We start from the raw sequence: 21,663 nt of genomic DNA, 5'->3' as shown, positions 1-21,663 counted from the left end.
TGTCTTTTACAAAATGTCAGGTTTTTAAATTCTGCTCCATCTTTCTCTGTTTTTCTTAGCGGGCGTTCGAATGTGATTGAGAAGCTGGAGGCTCTGGAACTGGAGAACGCAGAGAGGATGGAGGTGGAGGAGACGGGCCGTAGCGAGACCAGACAGGGCCGCAGTGAAATGAGACGCTTCCAAAGACAGGTAGAAGACTCTTGTTTTGTCTCTGTCTTCACACACAAACAGGGCAAGAGCTAGGCCTGTTCTACTACCACCATTCTGGTTGTTTGCATTTAGGCAAGGGTAAGCTGCATACTGGCCTCATTTTACACATTTTACAAAGTGTTTAAAGGCCTTAAACGTTCTGCATGTGTGTAGCCACGAATCTTTTGAAATGCTGTTCTTTTGTTTCCACTTAGACTGGTTCACTGCAAGGTTGGTGTTTACCCAGAACAATGAAAAAGATAGATTCTGATAAAGGATTTCATTCTTATGCCTCTGGTTTGTGATGATAATATCTTCCATGTGGTGCCTAGGTTTTTACATTTTCTTGAAACCGGGGCCATTTGGTAAATGTCTTGAGACATAAGGGTTAGTTTTGAGTTTCAGTCTTGTGAAATAACGACATTCAGTGTCTTAAAGATCCTGTATTCTACATGTTCCTTCTTTTTACCTTTCTTTCCTTTGTCTCTGGAGGTTTATGGAATAAAAGTTTATGTAGCTGTTTGTTATTATATATTAATACATTATATGTGAGTTTATTGTATTGTTGTTTATTTTTTTACATTTTTCTTTTTTATGTCCGTCAGAACAATGCTCTATTTTTCAATGAAATTTAGTCCACAGGACTTATTTCCAGAATGCATCAAGGTTGTTTAGATGACAATCTTTGTTGCTGAGTTTAAGGGCAGAGTAAACCTTTTCTGACTACTCTTTTGTAAAGGTCATATTTGTGCAGGTGTCTCTGCACAGTAAAGCAGTGCAACACCACCACTGCAGATTCTGCAAAATCTTCCTAAAGGTCTTTTGCAGTCTAGTCTTTGACTATCTGCAGATTAGCTTGTCTAGCAATTCTATGAGCAAGACTTCAAGTTGACTTCCACTGTTCCTAATAACTGCCATTTTTTGTAATTTATGAACTTAAGAAAATATTATTAAAGTCTGAGACCTTGGTAAAAGGTTTATCTGTACTCAAATCTCCCAGGTTTTGTGTGGACAGAACAAACATGAAACACTAATCTTGCTTAAAGGTTTGAACTGGGCTCTGGACTATATGTGACCTTTAATTATTCACGGGTTAAGTGTCTGCTTGTTCTCTATTTGCTTTTATTTATAAATGTATATTTTTATATATAGGATCAGAAGCTTGACACCGCACAAGGTGTGGACTTCCACCATTCTACCCTGCCACCACTGAGAAGAGCCAAGTCACTGGACCGCAGGACAACAGAGTCAGTCATGACAGTAAGTGCTCTCCCCTTCTCTAGGACTTGCTGCCAGAGTCCAAAAATTAGCCTGGTCTTTGTGAGGGGAACATTATCACTGAACATTGTGTACTGAGGGTGTGAAGTGAATGGATTTGGAAAGAAAGCACTCACAATAACTCTGTTGTTCTCTGAGGTTCGAAGGTCAACGAGAGGCATGTTTTCTAGGAAAAAGAGGGCTGCTGTTTTGGAACATTTCAGTTGTTGAACGGATTGACTCAGTTTAGCAGGAATGACAGAATTTGAGGTTTATGCACTACTGTTGTTGCATCATAAAAATGTTCATTGTTTTGGTGTGGACATGCATCATTATACAGTCTATAAGCTTAGTTATGTTTGTTAGAAACCGTATACAGTATATACGGCCTCAGTCATTCATTAAGCTTAAACTTTCTGTGTTATATGTACTATATACTATATGGACAAGTATATACACATATACTAAATGGACAAAAGTTTTGGGACACCTGCTTATTTCTTCTGATGTCAAGGGTTTAAAAAAGAGAAAGGTTTACCCTGCTTTTGTCAAAGTAACTGTCTCTACTGTTTTAATGAAAGTGTTTCTGCTAGATATTGTATCATTGCTGTGAGGATTTGATTGCATTCCGCAGCAAGAGCATTACTGAAGTTAGAATGTTGGAGGATCACCACCCCACCTCATCCCCTACTCCACAGCTCATCCTACAAATATTGTATGAAGCACTGTTTCCGAGAACACAGTTCCACTGCTCCACAGCTCAATGCTGAAGGGCGTTATACCCCTGTAGTCCACTCCTGGCATTAGGCATGGTGCCAAAAGGTTCATGTTTCTGATCTATTCTATTGGCGATACTGAGTCCTATGACTAGACAAGCTGTGTGTGTGCGCATTTGTACATCTGTGTCAGCAATGAGTGCAACTTATACATTTGTTAAAAGTGGTGTCCTTACTTTTGGCCATATAGTGTATTGTGGAATGACTTTCTGGTGGAAATTTCACTGGTATCTCTGCTGAGACTAATCTTGGTTGCCGTCTTGTTTCTTTGTGGCATTTTTTTTTTTGTTGTTGTTGTGAGAACGCGGACGTCCTAATCCTCCCGTGTGTGCTGCTGGGTGTAGCATACTCCCTTCTCCTGCCCAGGTCATCACTACATCCTCCCTGCATTCAGCCACACATTCCAAACCCTTCTGTTCGCCTTCATGTCTTTTCTCCTTCGCTCTGTCTGGGTGTTTTTAGTCAAGAATGGATATGGGTGTATGTTTGTTTAATTGCATATAAGTGGTGGTTTAGATGCTTTGGTGGTGTATGTATGTCTGTCTGTGTGTGTCTGTATGTCTGTTTTCTGACTCTCTAAGCTCTCAACACCCTGTGTTTCCGGGCACAGTGCACAAAAATGCCTGTTGTGAGTTTTATGTCCACTGTGTGGATCACCGAAAGGTTTATTCACGACCAGCAAACATGGTGTGGGGTAAAGATGCTGAGCATTAGAAGCATGTGGTGTGTGTTTGTGCGTGTTCTTCTGCCCTTTCTCCATCCGGGTAGAGAGCTCCTGACTGGAGCTGTTCACAAATCTCAGTGTCACATATTGGGCAAAATTCTAAAAGAACCAAGGAGAACGGAGCAGTTTGTGTTCGGTTATGGCGGCCTTGTTGAAATGTCTGAGCTTGTGGAGAATGTGTTACTACAGCTTCTCTTTCAGGTGTCCACTCCAGTAAGTAAACTGTTGATAAAACTTGCAAGGAGCTGGTGTATGCAGTGCAAGGTTCACCAGGTGTTTGTACAGCTCATTCTGCATGTAGTATTGTGTGACCTCACTGCCTGACTCCTCCCTCCTCATTGTGCTGATGTTAATGTGCATGACGGTTCTGCTCTTTTCTGCTTTCCAGCCAGATTTGCTGAATTTCAAGAAGGGCTGGATGGTAAAACTTGATGAGCAAGGACAGGTAAACCACCAATTCATGCATGTTTATAGAAAACTGTTTAAGGATTGTAACTTTTTTCCTGCAGTTTATAGCTGTTTTAATAGTACGCAAGCAAAAGCACACAATGTACAGCTTAAGCACTGGAAAAGCACTTTTTTGCGATAGAGCAGTTTGTTCTTTCTTTCATTCTCTCTCTTGTTTGGTCTTTATTATGTTCTTTCTCCCAAGTAAATAGTAAGTATTTAAAACAATGAACTAATAAACGCTTATGAGTCGACTTAGTTCCAACTCATGAGGTTGAACCAGAGGCCTGTTACATCAAAAGGTTGAACATCTGCAGCAGCTGCTTTCAGCTCTATTGCCAGACCTGCGAAACAGCCATTGCCCTTGTGTCCATTCGACTAGCGCTAGAGCAAGACTGAGCTCTTCCTGTTAAATATGTACACCGACAAAAGATGGGAAGGCTTTCGTTTCTTGCTGTGAAACTCGTCACCTTTCTCTGTGGCGCATTCTTCAAAGTTGCCTGCTCAAATGTTTGCTTACGTCACTCTCAAAGGGCTACACAGAGCTTTGAAAGGGCATGATCAGACTTTGATAGCCATGCTTCAATGGGTGAAAGTTGAAAGGTCGTTTCTATTTTTATTATTATTTTTTCTTTAAAAGCAGACTAAGTGTCTTGAAAAGCCCATGCAGTCATCAGATACAAACAGCATTCCAAGCGAACCGCCTCTGTTTAAACAGTGACTGGATGTTGAGTTGATGTCGACTCTTTCTCTGCCATTTCTTTCATCAGTGGAAGAAGTATTGGTTTGTACTGACTGACCACAGTCTGCGATACTACAAGGATTCAATTGCTGAGGAGGTAATTTAAGTCTTTTCTCCTGCCTGATTTATGCATGTGCTTTGATTATTGAATAGATGTTCTCTTTTTGTATGTTTATTTAAAAAGTTCTGAATAATTTGTTTTTGTGAACAGGCTTCTGACCTGGATGGGGAAATTGACCTCAGTACATGTTATAATGTAACAGAGTATCAAGCCCAACGAAACTATGGCTTCCAGATTCATGTAAGTATCCTAAAGTTCAGACTACTAATAAAATGGACATTAGTTGTTTCATTTAAAATGTGTTTTTAGAATGTAATAAACGTGCTTGTCTGTTGGCCCTTATTACTAAAAAAAGCCAAATGTTTGCAGCAGAAAAGACTTCTGTCTTTGCAAGATGAAAATTTTAAGTAAAAATTGTATTTTAAATCTTTTTTATAACTGTATTTTGTTCCTTGTTTCATTTAAAGGGATTTTTCCAAAAAAAAAAAAATTCTTCACTGTTTAACCTGATATCCAGCCCAGTAGTTTCTGTTTGGTGTCTGTGAGTTGCCTTAAGTTGCCTGTAATTTTCATAAATACATGTGACTGGATAAGCTTAAGAACTGGATAAGATAAGGACTTCTACAGAAGCGTCACTGGCATGTGTTGAGGAAGCTGAAGTTGAACCATTTTTTTTTTTAAACATACGCTGATGGGCTCTGCTCTGCTTGTGAATTTCCCCACTGCGGGACTAATAAAGGACTATCTTATCTTATGTGGAGAATTATTACACAAATTGAATTTCCAAAATATAATATTACATGGTCCTCTAAACAACTGAATTGATTTGTTATTCGAACAATCCGTGAAAGGAAAATGCAATTTTTAGACATTTCCAGTGGTTTCACAAATAGCTCATCAGTGATCAACCTTCTATTCTTACTATGCTGTCATGTCATTTCTCTTCAGACCCAAGAGGGAGTGCACACCCTTTCTGCCATGACAGCAGGAATACGACGCAACTGGATTCAGGCGGTCATGAAAAATGTTCGACCCTCCACTGCCCCAGATGTTGCTAGGTGAGTAAGGTTTGCTGATGCGTGGCTTCCTAAAATACATTTGATTTCATGTCTTTTATTTAGGTTTTCCACTCATTAGTGTAACGGAATAGAGAAGTTTCCGAAAGCTAAAGTCTGTGTATGTCTGTGTTGGACAGCCTGACCGATGACCATGCTTCTTGTGGCCCTTTTGAGAGTCTCACACGTCCCGACATCAATCAGGACTCTCCATCCTCCGAGACCTCCTCTGTGGAGCGGGAGCCCAAGAAGAGTCGTGCACGAGAGAGACGGCGCGAGGGCCGATCCAAAACCTTTGACTGGGCAGAATTCCGCCCCATAGCACAGGCCCTGGCCCAGCAGAGAGCTCATGAGGTGGACGCTCTTCAGGCTCAGCTGGCAGACCCAGAGCGCAATAAGAGGAGGGAGGAGAGGCGGCGGCGGTATGAGAGCGTGACTGGGAGCTCATCTTTTGAACCCACTACTGACAATAGCAAGATGGACTTTGAGAGTGTGGGAGTTGTGTCTCCGCCATCCCCGGAGCGGCAGCAGAAAGTGGAGGATGAGATTGAGCAGCGCTGGCAGCAGGTTGAGAAGACCCCCATCAGGGAGGAGAGGAGAGTGCCTCTGGCCACAGCACTACAGACCAGAGAGACAGCTGAACTTGAAAAGCTACTAGAGAACTACAAAAAGGGGGTGTGTTTCCATGTTTCGTTTGAAGTGGTAAAAAAAAAAATCCAATTCTTAGATGCTCTACATGATGCTCTACATGAGTTTTACACATGGTTATGCATTTTATGTATTGTTTTAGACCTGTGTGTGGGCTACACTCCACAATGTTTAAAAATCATTGCAATCTATTATGTAATTCTACAATTACATTTTGCCTGAATCAAAATGAAATGAAATCATCTAATGTAATGAGCCTAAATATTTCCACCATTACACTCTTCAAACTCAAACAGTTGTTCACAATGCCATAAAAAAAACTTTTTGTTTCTATAAGATTCAGTGGTAGGTTCTTTAAAAAACCAGTGTTATTTATATTAAATAAGATTTACACAATAAAAAGGTTTAAATTGGTGTAGAAACCTTTCATTATGTGATTCTTTAAAAGATTGTTCACCCTGGCAGATCTCTCTTTTTGGGATTGTTCAGGGGGTGCGAAAAGTGACACCTTTGTGACCATTTTAAAAATAAAGAGTAAACAACCAATATAGAGCTTATTAGAGAAAGCATAAACTGACTGAGTTACAGTCACTGAACCACTGACCTCTAGGCACTTGCAGTCACTTTTGCCTTTTTTGCATTTTCTGAATTTGCAGGTAGAAGACCTGAAAGCCGAATTAGAGACTTGCTACCAGCATCTGGCAGATTCAAACCACCACAAATTGGAGTTGGAGGATCAGCTCAAAGCTGCTCTAGAACGAGAGCAGCAGGTCCGCGTCGGGTACATCTCACCGGTAAGGCCAGGTTCATTTTCGCAAATCACAGGCTTTTGTACATATTCAAGAGTTGTGCAGTGGTTAAGTGCCATTATTTCCATTAAACAGACTTTGCATGTCTCAGTTTGAGAAAATAAACAAACTTCCATCTTTATCATCACAGTTACAAAGCTGCCAAAATGTGCCTTGCATGTTCAGAGGCTCTTGCATGTAAATGAAAAGATTCATTTTCCCTTTTTTGCTTCTGCCTCTATACCTTCTCTTGTCGTTTTAGAAGTAATGACAGATATAAATGAATTTAATACTGCATGCTACATTATCCATTACATTGCCTCAAAACATTACCTGTGTCATGTATCTTTAATAAATGTATCCCCCAAATACATTCATATTTTAGTTGCTCTAAGATTTCCTATTGAATGGTACACTTATTTTGATTTGTTTGTGTGTCTGAATTTGTGAATGTATATAAGGCCCTAGTTGTGTTTGTAATTTAAGGTAGATATGCCAATAATGGACCAGTAAGACAATCTAAGGCAAAAATAAACATAACTTAATCAGGCAAGGCCGGAGCTTCACTGTTCTTTCGATTCCACCATTCTCTTAAATGTACAAGACCTGGGATCCACTGAGTACTGAGATCACGTTGTGCTTTGTTGTAAAATGCCTCTGTCACAAATATGTATAAATATAAGAATACTTGTTGAGGGTCAATCCATGTGAAATCACCAAAGGCCGCCATGATCATCTTAGAATTGCTTTATATGTTTAGGAAATAATGTCATTGTGCCCAAAATAGTGTTAAAGAATTTAAGCTTGAACCTTAATGAAATATTAGAATTTATTTTACAGTGATTAATGTAAGTTCTTAATTTTTGCCTTAAAATGGGTTCTCTGAAAAAATGTCTACTTTTGATGCATAAACCTTTCAAGATATTTTCTTTAGTTGTGTTCAGTAAATTACTAATTTCATTAGTTTTCTTATGAAGTTAGACCATTGGAAGGAATGCTTTTTTTAATTTGCAGTGTTGTTAATTAAGGTATTTAAGGTACTTTTAACAATTTATTATTCATTATTATTATTATTTGCAGTACTTCATCACAAAAAACTAAAAATACAAAAGCCTAACACTATACTACAGGTTTGCACACTCTTGGGTGTAATAATATTATTTCCCTATAATATTAAATACATCTGAAATGGTTGTAAACTTTTTCAGAAATTTGGTGATATGAGGCAGATTTACCCTTTAAAAAAAATCTGCTTGACATTAATGATCATGTTTAAATAATCCTTTATCTGTCTCTTTTAACCTTGTTCCTGAACAGCTCTACATAAATAGTTTTTTTGATTACAAGTACATGTTGTATGGATTTATGGAGGTGTGTGTTTGTCATATCAGTTGTACGAAGTAATGGTTTTTACACTAAACATATTGGCTGTATCGCAAGTTGAAGTTTATTTCAGTAGGACATTAGAACTAGGCTTATTAATACTTTTACATAGATTTGAGGTTTATATCCCTTATTAGAATGATTTGCTTTAATTTGAGGTTTTACACAATTTCGCTGGTTGTGGAGATTTGAGTTTTGGAAGGGGTTGATAAGGTTGGATTAAGATTTTATCCAATTGTAACTGGGGATATTTCAGCAGTCATAGATAGCCTGTGATATCTTTTTTTATGTAATTTTTCTCATGGGCACTTATTTACAATTTTACAATATAACATTTGTATACAGTGCTTATAAACAGGCATGGTCTCTCTGTAGTTGTTGAATTGGTAGGGATGTCCCAATTCAGGCATTAAAAGTGATTTGAGGGAGATATGATTTTTTGTTGTTGTTTATCTGCCTCTCAATTAAACTAGCCTCACATAAAAAGCAGGTGTTCTGCTCTTAGAATTATGTTTATTTTTTTTGTCTGTACTGTGAACGGAAACTACAATCATAATGAAAATACTCCCGTCAGTTACTACCGTCGAAGTATCACTAATGAAATGACCTGTAACTGATCTAAGTAACTTCAGGTAAGATCAGATACTTTGTAGATACTCTGTAAATGACTTTGATTGAATTCAAGGCCTGGATCAAGACATCCCTGTAAATTAGTCTATAAATATTTCAGTTGTTTAACGTGTTTATTCTGTAGTTGGCACAAATCTTCTTTTCCCACAACATAATGGGAAGTTGAGAACAACATGCTTGCGGTAATGGTATGCAGTCTGTTTCAGATTAAACCACTAGAACTAATTTTGCATTACTTACTTCATGAAGTAACTCTTAACCATTTAATGTGCATGCACTGTGATTTACTAACCATGGCCATTAAGCCTCTTTTTCCAGCACTCTAATCTGCATCATTTAATCAGTGAAGCTGGATGTGTCCATTCTCGCTTTAACCTTAACGGCTGGACAAAGACATTTGTAATTGAATATGAATTTACTTTGAATCCTGAAAGAAAGTATTGATGTGATCTACAAATGAAATGATCCTTAATCACCTCTGCTGAATGTTAACCAACTGTCTGGTCCCCCTTTTCCAAGCTGGAGTCACCTTTGAGTCTTGAGACAAAGCCCCAGATGAAGAGGCCAGAACTGGTTAGTTCACAAGCTCAGAGCTTAACAAAGAAGTACCAGGAAACCAAAGAGCTTCTCCAGCTGCAAGAACTGAAAAAGCGCAACATGCAGGCACAGCTTGGCCTTTCTCTTTCACACCTGTCCACCAAGGAACCTCACTTTTCTGACACCACAAAAACCTCCACCTCAGAGATCCTTCCTTCTGCACCTATTAAAAAAGCAGTCACTTTTGTGCTTCTGGATAGTGAGGAAAAGATCAGAGAGCTCGAGGACTTGATAGATTGTGGTAAGGCGTTGTCAGTTAAGGAGGTGATGAAGTTGCTGTACTCTCATAGTGATTCAGTACTATCTGATTTCGCTCTAGAAAAAAATGAACAAGATAGGTCGGGTGACCTCACAAAGTGTCACGAACTTTTGGAAAGTCTTAAGAACCAGCAGGAAATGGAGAACGAGACGATGCGGAAGAGTTTGGCAAAGGCTGGGGACAGCATTCGTAATTATGAAGCTCGTCTCATCACCATGGAGGACATACTGGGGAGGGTCCAGAGACAAGAGGGTCTCAGAAATCCTTGCACCGCTCCTTGTCAACGAGACGAATCTACCCAAATGACAAACCGAGGTCTGTCTCAGAGGGTTGAAATACTAACGAGTGAAAACGAAGCGTTGAACCAGTGTTATCAAGAAATTGTCAACCAACTGAGAGAGGCAGATAGGGAAATAGACAGACTGAAAGCAGAGCTTCAGAGACTCCAAAGCGGGTACCCTTATCAGCAGGGTAGGGAAAACCAGGACATGTTGGAGAAGGAAAACAAAGAGGTTACAGCCGTTAAGAGTTTTTACGAGCAAGAGCTCGACGACAAGTCAAAGCAGCTTCAGGAAGCTCTAATTAAGTTGGAGGTGCTGGGCCACAGTTTAAAAGATACAGAAAAAAGGCTGCAGCTCAAGGAAGCCACTCTGAAAGGCCTCGGCTTTCAGGCGTCTGAGAATGAGGAAAACGAAACTCTTTCGGAAAAGGAGCAGCTCAAACATCATATAGCGGTCATGGAGTCCAAGCTTTCTGAAAAGGAAACGTTGCTTCATTCAGCTGATCAGACCTGCAGAGACCTTCAAGCGCTGAATAAAGAACTGCAAATGAAAAACCAAGCATCCGAAAGAACTTTTAACCAAATGCTTTTAGAGGCTAAAGAGGAGATTCGAATGTTGCAAGAGAAAGTTACTGTGGAGGTGGAGTGCAATAAAGAAGGTAGAGAAAATAGTGAGTGCCAGGAGTTGATGCAGACCAATGAAGGTGCGATTCAGCAAGTGTTGGAGGGTTTCAAAAGAAGGTCTGATGCTCTTAACCAAGTGTTAGGCGTGTTGATGAAGGTCAGTGAGGAAAATAAAACCCTACCCAGCCTGGGCATTGGGGAAGAAAGTGTGGGAAGTGGTTGGGCCGGAATGGTGAAGGTATTGTTTGAGGGTGATCTTTTAAGTAGAGTTTTAGGTGGTGTTGAGAATAGTCAGACTGGTGAAGGAGGTGATGAACAAACATTTGCTGTTGTAAAAGAGAAGGTATCCTTAAATATGGGAAGCGCTGAACATGGAGATGTGATGGGCGATAAAGGTGTATTGGCAGATGAGGAGGATGATGATGATGATTTTGATAAGCTTAGTGGGGTCATTATGAAAGAAGTTGCTGAAGCAGTGCAAAGTAAGGTATCCCTGTTGAATCAGATTGCTGTGACCGGTAGTGAACCTGTGAACGAACTGCTGCAGTCCTTGCCTTTAACTCTTTCCAGCTGTGTATCTCAACAAGGACCGTGGATTCAGTGTGTCCGCGATGCCATATTAGACGTAACTTGCACTTATCTTCTAATACGGCAGAGACATCAGCAGGGGATTGAATTCCGCTCAGTCCTGGATGCGGGCAAAGCTGGCTGTGCTAATTGTTCTCAGCTGAAAGAGCAAAACATGGAGCTGAAGTTAAAGCTTGAGCAATTGTTAAGCCACCAGAATCCTATCAGTGAGGACTCCAAGCTAGTGACACACATCCAGATTGAGGGCGAACCGATTGATTCTCTGGACAAGGCCATTCAGTTGCAAGACATGCTAGCTAAACATAAGAAGGAGCTTCGAGAGTTGAGGGAGGCCTACGAGCAGGAAGCTGTTAAGCTGCGGCAAGAAGTGGACAAAGCTGGAGAAACCCTAAGACTGAGGTCAGAGGAGAATGTAAAAGAGATCGACTCCCTGACCGTGTGCATGGAGAATCTGAAGGAGAAGCAAGAAGCAGAGCGTAACGTCTTGGTGGAGAGATTCAACCGGGAGATGTCTGAGCTTAATGATGTGTTGGGTTTCCATGGAGCTGACCTTGGAGATGACGGCAAGCCTGATCCAACTTCCATCAAGCAACAGATCCGAAAGCTAGTGTCGCAGGTGTCTGTCATGACCGAAGAGATGAAGCGGCAAGATCGCGATGGGGATGCTGCTGCATTACTTCGTCTGAAATACGCGAAAGACCTGGAAAACCTAAAGGTCAAGGTGTTCCTTGTCCTTGTTGTTCTCCATCCGTGATGGCTTGTATCTCCTTGTGGCAACTTGAGACTTGACCCTTTCCCCATCCTTTTCACTTACTAATTCTACCATCCTTTTCCGTTTCACCTATATAACTCCTCTCCAGCCTTGCATGGTCGTTAACCTTCGGCATGCTCGTAGCTTTTGGTGTTGGCTATGTGTCGAGGAACCCATTTTGATAGCACATAGTGAAAATCGAGTAGTCTGTCGGCGCCTCCAAGAGAAGGGGGAGAAATGTGTTCCTCAGAAATAACACTGCATGCTTCATGGCAGACTCCTAACCTAACCTAAGCAGTTGTGCAACAGTTCTCAAAGTCACTCAGTTCAGCCTTCATGGAGCACATTTTTAAAAGTGTGAAAAGATCGAGCAGTTCACCCAGGCCTTTTGTTGCGTTATGTAAAAGCGGTCAAATCAAGTCGTTTGTTTGCTTGATGAGATTTAAGGGGCATGTTTTGCAAATTGCATTACCTTTTGAGTCAGGCTCTGTGCTGGTCACCTGATTGACTTTGATATGGTGCATTTACTTTCTTACTTACACCTGATTTAACATCTTTCCTTGCAACCGTAGATTAAGAATGAATGGATTATGCTGAAGAAATGCTATCTCAGAGACCTACTTCAGTTTACTAGTCTGAAAGATTCAGAATGCAGTCCAGTATAATGTGGGAAAGTGTTCTTTTCTCCTTTTTTTTTTTTTTTTTTTTTTTCTTCTTTAAGGCGAGAAAATTAAGATCGGCTGTTTATTCAACCCGAGTGCTGCGTTTAAGAACCACCACATCACATGTTTCTGTTCTGTTCCTGTTCCAACACACACACTCAACACAGGCCATGAAAACAGCAAACAGGGGTAGTGGAATGCTGATTGCCTGGCTCAGGTGTGTTGAGAACTATAATAAAACAAAAATGTGGATGGCCGGGTGACTTTCAAAGACACATTTGACTCTCAAAGACTCATTTAGGAGCTTTTAGTTTAAGTCAGGGGGAACCTTTGACTAAAGGTAATGGATAGTTTTCAAGTCTGATTTTTGGAAGTCATTATTTTGACAGTGTCTTGGCTAAGTCTTTATAAGTACATGTCATTTTAAAAGATCTTCCGCTTCCCTGTGTGATCCATACATATTTTAAGCATTAGTGCGTCATACACTGTCATTATAAGATGAATGCATTGCGCACACAGATCTGTTACCAGATAGCGAATATATTTCTTTTAAGTATTTTATAGTCTTGCATATAGTTGAATAGTAAAATCATCCAAAATGTATCCATGAAGCCATTTCAAGTGTGGCGCTGAGGAGTGGAGCTGGCATGAAGCATAAGTAGACTTTTGTCTGCCTTGTGGTGGCCTGTAATTAGTTATTTACCCTATTTAATAGTCATACACAATGTACTGAAAAATAGCTGTTTATCTTCCTCATACTGTCTACATCTGTGCTACACTCTTAAAAATAAAGGTGTCAATTGATTGATGCCAAAGAAGAACCACTTTTGCTTTCATAAAGAGCCGTTGAAGCGTGAAGCTGTGAGTGTGAAGAACCTTTACGTTGGTAAATAACCTTTTTACATTGGCTTCATTAAACCTTAAAATGTTTCATCACACATATCTTCAACCCCTCATCGTTTCTGCAGAATTGGTTCTTTATGGAACTATGACTGGTTTTTCTATGGCACTTCTTAAAGAACGGTTTGTAGTCACTATGATCTGAGGATTGCTAGTTCGAATCCCAGGTCATGCTGCTTGCCCTTTAGCAGCCGGAGTCAGAGAGCACAATTGGCCTTGCTCTCTTCTAATGTGATGTTTGTCAGCACAGGCATCTATTAGCTGTTGTATCGGAGCTGGGGATCCAGCGCTTTCATCTGAGCGCGCTGGCTACCTGGTGATGCTTCAGAAAAAAAGGCAGTGACTGGCTTCATGTGTCTGAGGAGATGTGCTAGTTTTCCTCGTCCTAGTATTGGGGGGAGTTCACATGAATGCGGAAGGCCAATTACCTAATCCAAGTTGGGTAGAAAATAGGGTAAAATTAGAGTTTTATATTTGCATTCTATATAAATCTTTAGCACCTGTAGTTTTTAAGAGAGTAAATGAGAAGGCAGAGAAAGGAGGTTTGTCTGTATATTCTGGCAGGTTAAGATCAATATACTGTAACTTTTTTTTTACATTACTAATTTACATTATTAATCCTATTCTCCTGTGCAGTGTAAAACATTAAGCCTTTAAATATTTAGATATTATGTCTAGATATTAAACCTAAAGCTGCCATCTGTTTGTATATTTATAGTGACCCAGTGGTAGTGGACATTATTTTGGACAATGGAGGAAATTACGCTTTCCACCAAGAGAGCCTGATGAGTAAACAAAGTACAGTGTGGCCTGGACAGGAAGCTGCTCTGTTCACCGTGGGAGATGGCTTCTTTTAAAGCAGAGGTTCATGAGACAGAGCCCTGTCCCTGGGACTTAGCCCTATGAAAACAACCGCCCTGCATGCTCATCTGATCAGGCCCACAGAGATTTGGACAGTTTCGACGGCTGAGTACCAAGATTAGAGCCCATTCAGTCGGCAGAGGAAGTGGGTTTGTTCAGACGCAGGAGGAAGGCCATTCAAATCCCCTCTTGCGGAAACTCGCGCTGTAGTTATAAAAACGTGGCGAATGGTTTGCTTTGAGACTGCTGATAAAAGATGAAAAAAACAACCTCTTCCTATAGATGTTTTGTCATTGTTGGTGGACAGTTAATGCTTTGCTCAGGCTTTTAACGAGTAGTAGTGCTGTTGTTTTACCAGCACTTTGGAGTTAACTGTTGCTTATTCCTTTTTAAGACTTGGCCCGCATTCCAATAAGGATATAATAAAGAAGGCTAATTAAAAACGCTTCCCGAAGTATAATTAGCCTGTGGAACAACTAATGAGCAGTGTTTCAGGGGGGAAAAAAGGGGGAAAAGGAAACATTAAGGCTGTGGAAAATAAGATTGCACCAATTCAGGGAGAACTATGTAAATCTTCCCCAGCAAATCTCTCTCTCTCTCTGGCTTCTGTGTGCTGTCTGTGTTCAGTGTAGACCCTCTCTTCAGTGCTAATGTCTGTGTGTGTGTGTGTGTCTGTGTAATTGTTGTCCTTGTGAAACAGCAGTGTTTTAGTCAGGACGTCCTGCTAAATGTTGCACTAAAAGCGCCCCCTGTTGCCTGCTTCCTTATTGCACTTACAGGCTACATGTGAGAGAGGCTTTGCTGCCATGGAGGAGTCCCATCAGAAGGTGATAGACGAGCTGCAGAGAAAACACCAGCGGGAACTGGAGAACCTGCAGGAGGAAAAGGAGAGATTGTTGGCAGAGGAGACAGCAGCTACGATTGCTGGTGGGTGATTATAAACTGATGCACCAGTTTAGCCAACAACACATAAAAATTGAAGAAAAGCATCAGTGTTATTTGATGTCTTTATAATGCCCCTTCTAGATGTATAGTCATTCATTCTTAATATGTATTAATGTTTTTAAAGTATGTATTTATTTATTTTTAGCTATTGAAGCGATGAAGAATGCACATCGAACAGAGCTGGAGAAAGAGTTGGATAAAGCACGAAAGGCCAATAGCAGTACTGAAAATGCAGACTTTGAAGAGATTCGCAGACAGCATGAGTAAGTACTCCACTTTTACCACATCAAGTAAGCAGACGTCATGCTGAGTTGCCCTGATTTGTCTAAATAAGAAATGTATACCAGGTTCTCCTAATTCTCCATGTGGCTCTGTGCATCACTGTGGTTAATAACAGGATTGTTGCCTGTAATGAGATGATACTGGCAGTTACGCACTGCTTCCTTTTGTACACCAAAGGAATTGACCAAAGCTTTCTCGGGCGATTGACCAAAGACTGATTGTGTGACTTGCCCTGGTTGCCAAGAGCATTCTAGGCCAGTGAGGTTAAAGTGGTGATGAAGTTGCCAAAACTGGTATTACCCAGCATTTTAATTCGGAGGTCGTTTTGTTTATTGGCATGGTAATAATCTGCCCACAAACCATTTCTTGGCACCGCTTCTGTCTAGACGCTGTCAGTTTAACATTTGTTGTTGGACAGCAACATAAAGCTGTGATGACTGAAGTCACAGTTTCCTGGCATGTGTGTTTGGTAGGGAGGAGCTGCTGTCGTTCCAGAGGGAGATCGAAGTGCTCTCTGAGCAGTACTCGCAGAAGTGTCTGGAAAACGCTCACCTGGCACAGGCACTGGAGGCAGAGAGACAGGCCCTGCGCCAATGCCAACGAGAGAATCAGGAGCTTAATGCGCACAACCAGGTGAGTAAGGATGCACAAGTTGCCATTTAGAGTGGGTGGTACAGCAAAACAGAAGTTTTTATTAACTTGCATTTCATTAATAAAATGAATTATTTAAGATGGGACAAGTGTAAGGTGCAAGTAAAATAAGAATGGCATAAACTCTAGGCTGCTTGCTTCTGTGCAGTTTATGTAGGTTCTCCATAGTTGATCTCAGTTTGCTTTATAATACCTGCAGTTCTTCAGTGGTCTACAGCTACTATATATAATACATATTATATATAACATTACATATACCTTTCAACATTTATACCACATAGATGTGCTGCTATTAAATATTGAAGGATAATCACTTTATTTTAGTAACTATTCCTATAATAAAACATCCGGACTGATTTATTTAGTTTAGTAGTGACTTTTCTTAATGAGTTTTATCATTTGATTGTCTCTGCAGTCAAGTCACTTTGTGTGTATGCACTGATATCTGTTGTTGTTTGCCGACTATTGATGTGAAATAACTGTTTTATAGTGAGTGAGTTCTCTATAGCATGTGTGCGTTAGCGCAGTTCTCAATGCTGGTTTGAAAACAAAGAAAGGTGTGTTTGGAAAGTATTTTTAAAGTTATATTGTTAAATAGTTCCACAACACAGATTTCAGACTCTTAATAACCTTCTGAAAGCATCCTTACTGCTGCTGGCTGGGAATAATGTCTGTGAATGGTGCCTTGGACACACCAGATGGCACTCTGAACACTGTGGTTAAGACACAGACTCTGAACTGGATTTGGATTAAAGTAGCCAAAATCTGATCCATGAAAATATGCCTGGATTGGTTTATTATCATTATTTGAAAATACATCACCTGGAGTCGTGGTCCTTAAACTTGTGCTTTTAACATGTGGTTGCTGTAACAACAGTGTTTTTGATTTCCTTTTTTAAAGGAGCTGAATAATCGTCTGGCTGCTGAGATAACTAAAATGAGATCAATGACTAGTGAGGATGGTGGAGAATCTGGAACAGTCATTCAGGGGAAGGAGCTGTATGAGCTAGAGGTCCGTATTTCTTCTTTTTAAAACACACCATGTTTCATGTCAAATTATTTTGTGTATTCCGAACCTTTACTGATGTACGTTGCTGTGTGCTTCTAGGTAATGCTGAGGGTGAAGGAGTCGGAAGTGCAGTATCTGAAACAGGAGATCAACTCATTAAAAGACGAACTACAAGCCGCCCAAAGAGTACGTCTTTATTCATCCTAATTCATCATGCGACAAGAATCAATTTGTTTGGCTGTATGTATTGCACTGGTTCCTGAAACTGATCTGGTGTTGGTGTTTTAGGATAAAAAGTATGCAACAGATAAGTACAAGGACATCTACACAGAGCTGAGCATTGTGAAGGCCAAAGCCGAGCGGGACCTGGGGCGGCTGCGAGATCAGCTTCAGCTAGCCCATGAGGCACTGGGAGAGCCGTCGCCAGAGGAGGTGCAACGAGGAGGTTACGGTATGAGCTCAGAGCCATGAGACCAATAGTAGTGATAGCAATGAATCTTTCTAAAGGGATTTGGACAGAGTAGCTTTTGTGTGCCCCTTATCATTGACTTTCTGTATCTTTTCAGATATCATGAAATCAAAGAGCAACCCAGACATTCTGAAGATGGCAGCAGCAGCTGCGAAACGCTCTGAGCGTGCCATGAGGTCAAAGGTAGGTGTCTGGACACTAAAATGGAATTTTTGGATTTAAATCTGTGCAGCCTATCTCTTGTCTTATCCTTATTTTTGTTATGCAAGTGCAATGAAAACAGCATTTGCCAGCCTCAGGTCAACACAGCTTTAACCCATCAGGTTAAACAGTTTCCTCATATTTGACATTTATTTTTTTCACTCTATCAAATTTATTAAGAATTAATTTCTTAGAACAGTGTTGTACCACTTCTGAAATATTCCGATTTAGTGATGTTAAAGTCTGGAAGCTTTGTGTTGCTTCAGCTTTTTCTGTATGTTACTTCCTACAGGAGAAAGCCTGGTAAGTAGTAGTGAGGTGTGTCTTTAAATATTCCCTCCTCTAACACAGTGATGTGGCTGTTTGTGTGTGTATGTGTGTCTCCCCCCTTTCCCCTCAGTCTGTGAATCGTGACATGCCCTGGGACAGCTAAAGACTTAAAGGTGAAGACCTATTGACCGCTAATATTAGGTGAATGGCTTGGATATAGACACGGGGAACTACAGAAGACTCTTTCTACAGCGAGCACTTAGAATCTCTTGGAAACGGAGACGTCATATAAGGCTTAATGAAGTAATAGGCAGACAGTCACCACCACTGTGGAGATAACTGGTGTTTTGGGGGCTTGTGCAGATTACGGGTGATTGGGGGGCCTGTGCATGCACTGTTCTTTCACTGTTCCGTCATATGCACTGAGAGGAGCTACTGTTTTCATCCCCTCGCATCTGCAGTCAACTCCATGCTCTCTTCCTGAATCTGTATCTAAAGCATCATGTAATTCTGAAACGTGGTTTTTCTATTGTTGCACTTTTTCTGTAACTGTCAAAGGGTGTTTTTAATCATTTACACTTCAAAAGAACAGGGCCGTTACTAGCCAATAAATGAACCTTAATCGGATGGACCAGCTTAGACCAGAAAATCAACCCAATTCGTGCAGGATTTAGTTCCAGCCCTAATGATACATACCTTGCACAAATACTCTTGCTGTTAAAAAGAACTGCACTGGTGTACAAGTGTCATACACTGATGGTTAGCAGCTGCTGTAGATGTATTTGATGGGATGTATCCTGTTACCGATTTATTTCTTGTGGATCACGGCAGAAGATGACTATGTATAAAGAAGACCATGCAAGATTCCTCACAGCTCCTGTTTGGGATATTGTTGAGGTGTGAGGATGTTCAAGTGATATCAGGGCAGCATGATCTCCAGATTTCAAATGGCATTGAGAACTTGTGGGACTGTGTTGGGAAACATGTGGGTCTGTGGACAGCAGTGAAGAATGTGCGGGTATTCATTTGGATCATTTACAGAAAACTGGAGATGCACAAAGGATTCTGGCTTATTTTCAAATCAATATTTAATGCAGCTGTTGCACTCCAGAAGAGCAGAATGGGTTAGATGATGCAGGGCTGCTAGAGTGAAATATCTGCACGTTACTCATTTCACTGTATAACTGTATCCTAACTGTACATTTATATATTAACTGCATTTCTAACTGTATAAGTACAAACAATATAAATAAACTATATTATATATATAACTATTTTCTGTGGCTGTGGGGGTGTGGTGCCAGGCTCTTGCCACTCCGCTCTCTTTAGCTGCCCCTAGTTGCCCACTGGATCACTTAAGCCCCATTTCTCAATATGAAGTATGCCCAGTTTGAACTAGTGCACCTGGTAGTACAGACTTGGTATGTTTGACAGTGTGAGTACAAACTCCAGAGGATTGGAGGACGCTGTACAGCCATACTGCAATGGAACAGCAGCACGTCACTTCCTAAAGCATCCTCAATAACCCAGGCGGAGCACGAACACATCTGGGCAATTTGGTACTTGGGCTGCGACTGATGCGGTTTCCCAAGTGCACAAGAACCCGAGTACAGATAAGAATGCGGACTGGGAATCAGCACTAGCTACTGTATTCCCTTCAGTTCCTTGTCTATGCAATGCCAATCCAGGCAGATGCAATCTCAGTTTATGAAGATTTTTATATTGGTCATATTGGTGCATCCCTAAAGAAAATGTTGACCAAGCAGTGTGAGGTGGTCATCCCAAAGCCATTTGAGCAGTTCTTTTTGACTGTCGTGTGTATGTGTATAGTGGGGCTATAGTGGCCATTCACACCCTTCCTGTTTCAATCAGCAGTGTGAGAGTACTGGATATAGCTTCAGAAACATTGCGGAAAGGGTGCTTCTAAGATGGGGATCTGCATGTCATGAAGTAACCTTTAACTACGGAGTGAAAGTTCACACATGTGCACGGATAAGTGAGCTTTCTCTTGTCTAGTCATGAGAGAATGCTTGCTGCCAGCATGTCACTAAGATCATTCAAAGATTGCTGTCAGTGTTAAAGCCTTCACAGTGGACCACTGAAATAACCCCACCCCACCCACCCCCCTCCCTCCCTCCCTCCCTCCTGTCTGTCTTCTCTTTTCAGAGTCTCAAGGAAGGCTTGACGGCAGAGCAAAGACTCCACTTGTTTGACAACAAGGACACCAAGGAGTTCTGACAATGACGCATCCTCCTGACTTGCTGCATGTTATAAAGAGGCCCACCGTATTTTAGCCACGCAATTTAATCACTTAGAAACACACACTGGTCACCGCACACGGCATATATTAAACATGGTATGAAGTTTTGAGTTTTATGTCTGTAGTCCGCATTCTGTGCACTTCAGTTACTGTGACTTTTTTTTTTATTACCATGTCTTAATGTAAATATTTGTTTTTAATGAAGCCTCCATCACGCGTACACTAAAACTGACCGTGTAAGCTACTGTTTTAACTCTTTAGTATGTGTGAATAGCCAAAGGATAAATAAATATGTAATGACTCAAATAACACTTACGTAATAAAGAGTAGAAACAATCATACCTGCAGGTTTCCTTATTACGCTAGATGTGGTCTTCACATTCCCTTCATGTTTCGCATTATTGGACCGATGGCGAAAGGTAAATTGGACTAATTGGACACTGCTTTATACCCAAGTGAACTTGTACATGGTGATTACTGAATGTTTAAGTATAGGACCATTTTTTGAGACAACGCCCAGTTAAGGAATGGAGCTTGTGTCTGGAGGGCTTTTGCTAGTGTAAAATTATATATATATATACACACACGTTTATATAGGGTTTCCTTTATGTAATCATGATGGTCAGTCCACTGATTGGGAGGTCAAGGTTGTTTAGGGTTTTTTTTTTTGTTTGTTTGTTTATTTGTTTTTTGTTTTTTCATCTTGTCTCGCTCTTCAAGCTGATAATGTCTGTAGTGTTGTTCAGTGACAGTCCCTTGTATTTATTTAAATGTCTTTTTTGGCTAACATTTGCATTCCTCTATACATTGTTATTGTAAATATACCACAAATGTACACCAACTGACAACAGGTTTATTAGCAATAAATATTTTTGCACCCTCTGTTGCCGATTAATCTTTCAGATTTTTGAGATTTGACCTCATGCATGTTATTTGAAAGGAATTGCATATTTCATATCTTCCACACCGCCACCACCCAGGTCCACTTCTGATGTTGAACCAAAAACGGCCATAATATGATTTTATTGGCCCGTTTCTCTTGATCATTGTCTTAATACATTGAAATTTAACAGGCTGTTTGTTAATGTAGCTACGTTTAACACTGGTTTATGTAAATGAGCTTTGCTCTGGTTGGCTTCAGGGTGAGGGGGCGGGGTTACGCTGCTGCAGGTCGAGTCTGTGGATATAGAAGTATAGTGTAAGTATCGGTCTTTGCTGCGATACAGAAATTGATCAATTAATGAACTTTTATTTATCAACTTGAAATTATTCAGAGCCTTTATAAAAAAAATAATAGGAAAATCTGTTCATAAAGAAGTGGTTTTAATGCTTTACACGCAGATTAAAAAGTCAT

The 21,663-nt window shown here is 40.5% G+C and overlaps 1 protein-coding gene across 5 annotated transcripts in view; it reads left to right on the top strand.

Annotated features, from left to right (window-relative positions):
* Positions 1-21,191, top strand: part of mprip (myosin phosphatase Rho interacting protein) — a 38,045-nt gene extending 16,854 nt beyond the window's left edge. The window contains exons 8-25 of one of the 5 annotated variants that reach the window (XM_072667548.1): positions 60-189; positions 1,342-1,449; positions 3,335-3,391; positions 4,164-4,232; positions 4,347-4,436; positions 5,145-5,254; positions 5,392-5,926; positions 6,556-6,693; positions 9,220-9,273; positions 15,002-15,149; positions 15,313-15,430; positions 15,923-16,082; positions 17,002-17,112; positions 17,209-17,295; positions 17,398-17,560; positions 17,676-17,761; positions 18,180-18,222; positions 20,216-21,191. In XM_072667548.1, the coding sequence (XP_072523649.1) occupies positions 60-189; positions 1,342-1,449; positions 3,335-3,391; positions 4,164-4,232; positions 4,347-4,436; positions 5,145-5,254; positions 5,392-5,926; positions 6,556-6,693; positions 9,220-9,273; positions 15,002-15,149; positions 15,313-15,430; positions 15,923-16,082; positions 17,002-17,112; positions 17,209-17,295; positions 17,398-17,560; positions 17,676-17,761; positions 18,180-18,212 (2,197 nt within the window). In that variant the 3' untranslated portion in view covers positions 18,213-18,222; positions 20,216-21,191. Of the gene's footprint in view, positions 1-59; positions 190-1,341; positions 1,450-3,334; positions 3,392-4,163; positions 4,233-4,346; positions 4,437-5,144; positions 5,255-5,391; positions 5,927-6,555; positions 6,694-9,219; positions 11,764-15,001; positions 15,150-15,312; positions 15,431-15,922; positions 16,083-17,001; positions 17,113-17,208; positions 17,296-17,397; positions 17,561-17,675; positions 17,762-18,179; positions 18,251-20,215 lie in introns of all 5 variants that reach the window. The other 4 variants (XM_072667549.1, XM_072667547.1, XM_072667546.1 and 1 more) reach the window with 4 other exon arrangements.
* Positions 21,192-21,663: the final 472 nt, after the last annotated feature.

The sequence above is a fragment of the Salminus brasiliensis genome, chromosome 22 (genome assembly GCF_030463535.1).
Source record: "Salminus brasiliensis chromosome 22, fSalBra1.hap2, whole genome shotgun sequence".
Taxonomy (NCBI): Eukaryota; Metazoa; Chordata; class Actinopteri; order Characiformes; family Bryconidae; genus Salminus; species Salminus brasiliensis.
Note: the sequence above shows the minus strand (reverse complement) of the source record. Positions and strands in the feature narration are given on the sequence as shown.